The sequence below is a fragment of the Galeopterus variegatus genome, unplaced genomic scaffold (genome assembly GCF_000696425.1).
Source record: "Galeopterus variegatus unplaced genomic scaffold, G_variegatus-3.0.2 Scaffold9052, whole genome shotgun sequence".
NCBI classification, from domain to species: Eukaryota; Metazoa; Chordata; class Mammalia; order Dermoptera; family Cynocephalidae; genus Galeopterus; species Galeopterus variegatus.
Window position 1 is genome coordinate 14,220 of NW_007735163.1, and position 2,164 is coordinate 16,383.

The 2,164-nt window shown below is 36.3% G+C and overlaps 1 protein-coding gene across 1 annotated transcript in view; it reads left to right on the plus strand.

Moving 5' to 3' along the window:
• LOC103608989 (ribosome biogenesis protein BMS1 homolog) overlaps window positions 1-2,164 on the plus strand; it is a gene marked incomplete at its 5' end in the record, with an annotated part of 22,364 nt that overhangs the window by 9,769 nt on the left and 10,431 nt on the right. The window contains one exon of the mRNA XM_008593369.1: window positions 595-770. Coding sequence (XP_008591591.1) covers window positions 595-770 — 176 coding nt within the window. The remainder of the gene's footprint in view (window positions 1-594; window positions 771-2,164) is intronic.

A 2,164-nucleotide genomic window follows, 5' to 3' on the forward strand; every position in this document is an offset into this window, starting at 1 on the left:
CACATCTGGGTGGGAGGGGGGAGAGGGAGGAGGGAGGGAGGTTTTGGTGATGGGACACAATAACTAACTACATTGTATATTGACAAAAAAAAAAAGTTCTGTGCAGGCCCTTGAACAACACGAGTTTGAACTGCATTGGTCCTGTTATATGCAGATTTTTTTCAATAAATATATTGAAAAACTTGGTTAGGTAGGTTGTGATTTCATGACCTACCTCGCCAACCAGTTAAGTAGCCTACCTAACAGTATTCTGTTGGTAGTTAACTATTACTTAAGTAATGACTTGGTGCTGTCATCTCCCCACCTCTGTCTGCCCCAGGCGCTGCTGGCCAGGACCTGGGGAAAAGTGTGAGATGTGCTTAATTAGTGTCACACGCAGATTTTTGACTGCACGGGATTGGCACCTCTAACCACCTTTCTTGTGTTGTTCAAAGCTCATCTACTGTATAAGTGTAGTTTACTTGGGGAAGTCCCTCTTCAAATATTGTGCAACAAGGTAGAGAAGTTTGGGGTAGATGTTTTGTTCTTTATTCTTGGCAAGATGGATATGAGTCTTCTTTGGAAAATGTTAAAGTAAATTTTCTCTCTTTCCAGATATCATCTTCATGCGAACCTGGTATCCTGTCTCCATACCAGCCTTCTATAACCCAGTAACATCTTTGTTGAAACCAGTGGGTGAGAAAAACACCTGGTCAGGAATGCGGACAACAGGTCAACTCAGGCTTGCCCACGGTATCAGACTAAAGCCAAACAAGGATTCTCTGTATAAGGTACAGGTTATATGTGTATGTGTGTTAGTGAAGGAGGGAGCATGTGCTCTACAGACAGGGAATCACACAGATGCTTTTTATATGTAATGGACGAATATAATATGCTTTCAATTTTCAAGTATAAAACCTAACGTTAAATTGAATTAAACAATTGTATATTCATAGAATATTTTGGAAAGGAGCACAGGGAAATTGTAGTAGTGGTTTACTCCAGATTGAAAAGGAGTCTTAAACTTTTTTTTAAAATTGATTTTATTGTGTATATTTGAGGTTTACAACATGATGCTATGGGATACATATAGATAGTAAAATGGTTCTCATAATAAGGCAAATTAACATATCTACCATCTCACAGTTACCTTTTTTGTGAGAAGAGCAGCTAAAATCTACTTATTTAACAAAATCCCCAAATACATTTTTATTAACTAGTCCTCATATTGCACATTATATCTCTAGACTCATTCATCTCACATGTTTGCTACTTTGTTCCCTTTGACCTACATCTCCATATATCCTGTTGGCCACTTTTATGACTTCTTTGGAGAAGTGTCTATTCAGGTCCTCTGCCCATATTTTAATTGGGTTATTTGTTTTTCTGCTTTTGAGTTGTAAGAATTCTTTATAAATTTGGATATTAACCCCTTATCAGATATGTGGTTTGCAAATATGTGTCCCAAATTTGTAGGTTGCCTTCTCATTTTGTTGATTGTTTCCTATGCTGTGCAGAAGCTTTTTAGTTTGAACTAGTTCTACTTGTTTTTGGTTTTGTAGCCTGGGGTTTTGCGTGATGTCTAAAAAAAGCATTGCCAAAGCCAGTGTCAAGGAGCTTTTCCTCTATGTTCTTTTCTAGGAGGTTTAAGGTTTTAGGTCTTACATTTAGGTCTGTTATCTATTTTCATTTGATTTATGTGTATGGTGTAAAATGAGAGTTCAATTTCATTCCTTTGCATGAGGAAATTCAGTTTTTCCAGCACCATTTACTGAAGAAATTCTCCTCTTTCTATTGTGTCCTCTGTTGGTCTTGGCAAAAATTAGGTGACTGTATATGTTTGGATTTATTTCTGAGCTCTCTGTTCTGTACCATATGGGTCTATGTTTCTGTTGTTATATCAGTACCATACTGTTTTGATTACTGTAGCTTTCTAATATAATTTTAAATCAAGAAGGGTGATACCTCCAACTCTTTCTTTCTCAGTATTGCTTTGGCTGTTTGCATTTTTCTATGTGTGGTTTCCATACAAATTTTAGGATTGATCTATTTTTGTGAAGAATGCCATTGGAATTTTGGTAAGGATTACATGAAATCTGTTTATTGCTTTGGACATTTTATTAAATGGACATTTTAACTATTATTTCTTCTGATCCATGAACACAGTATATCTCTGTATTTATTT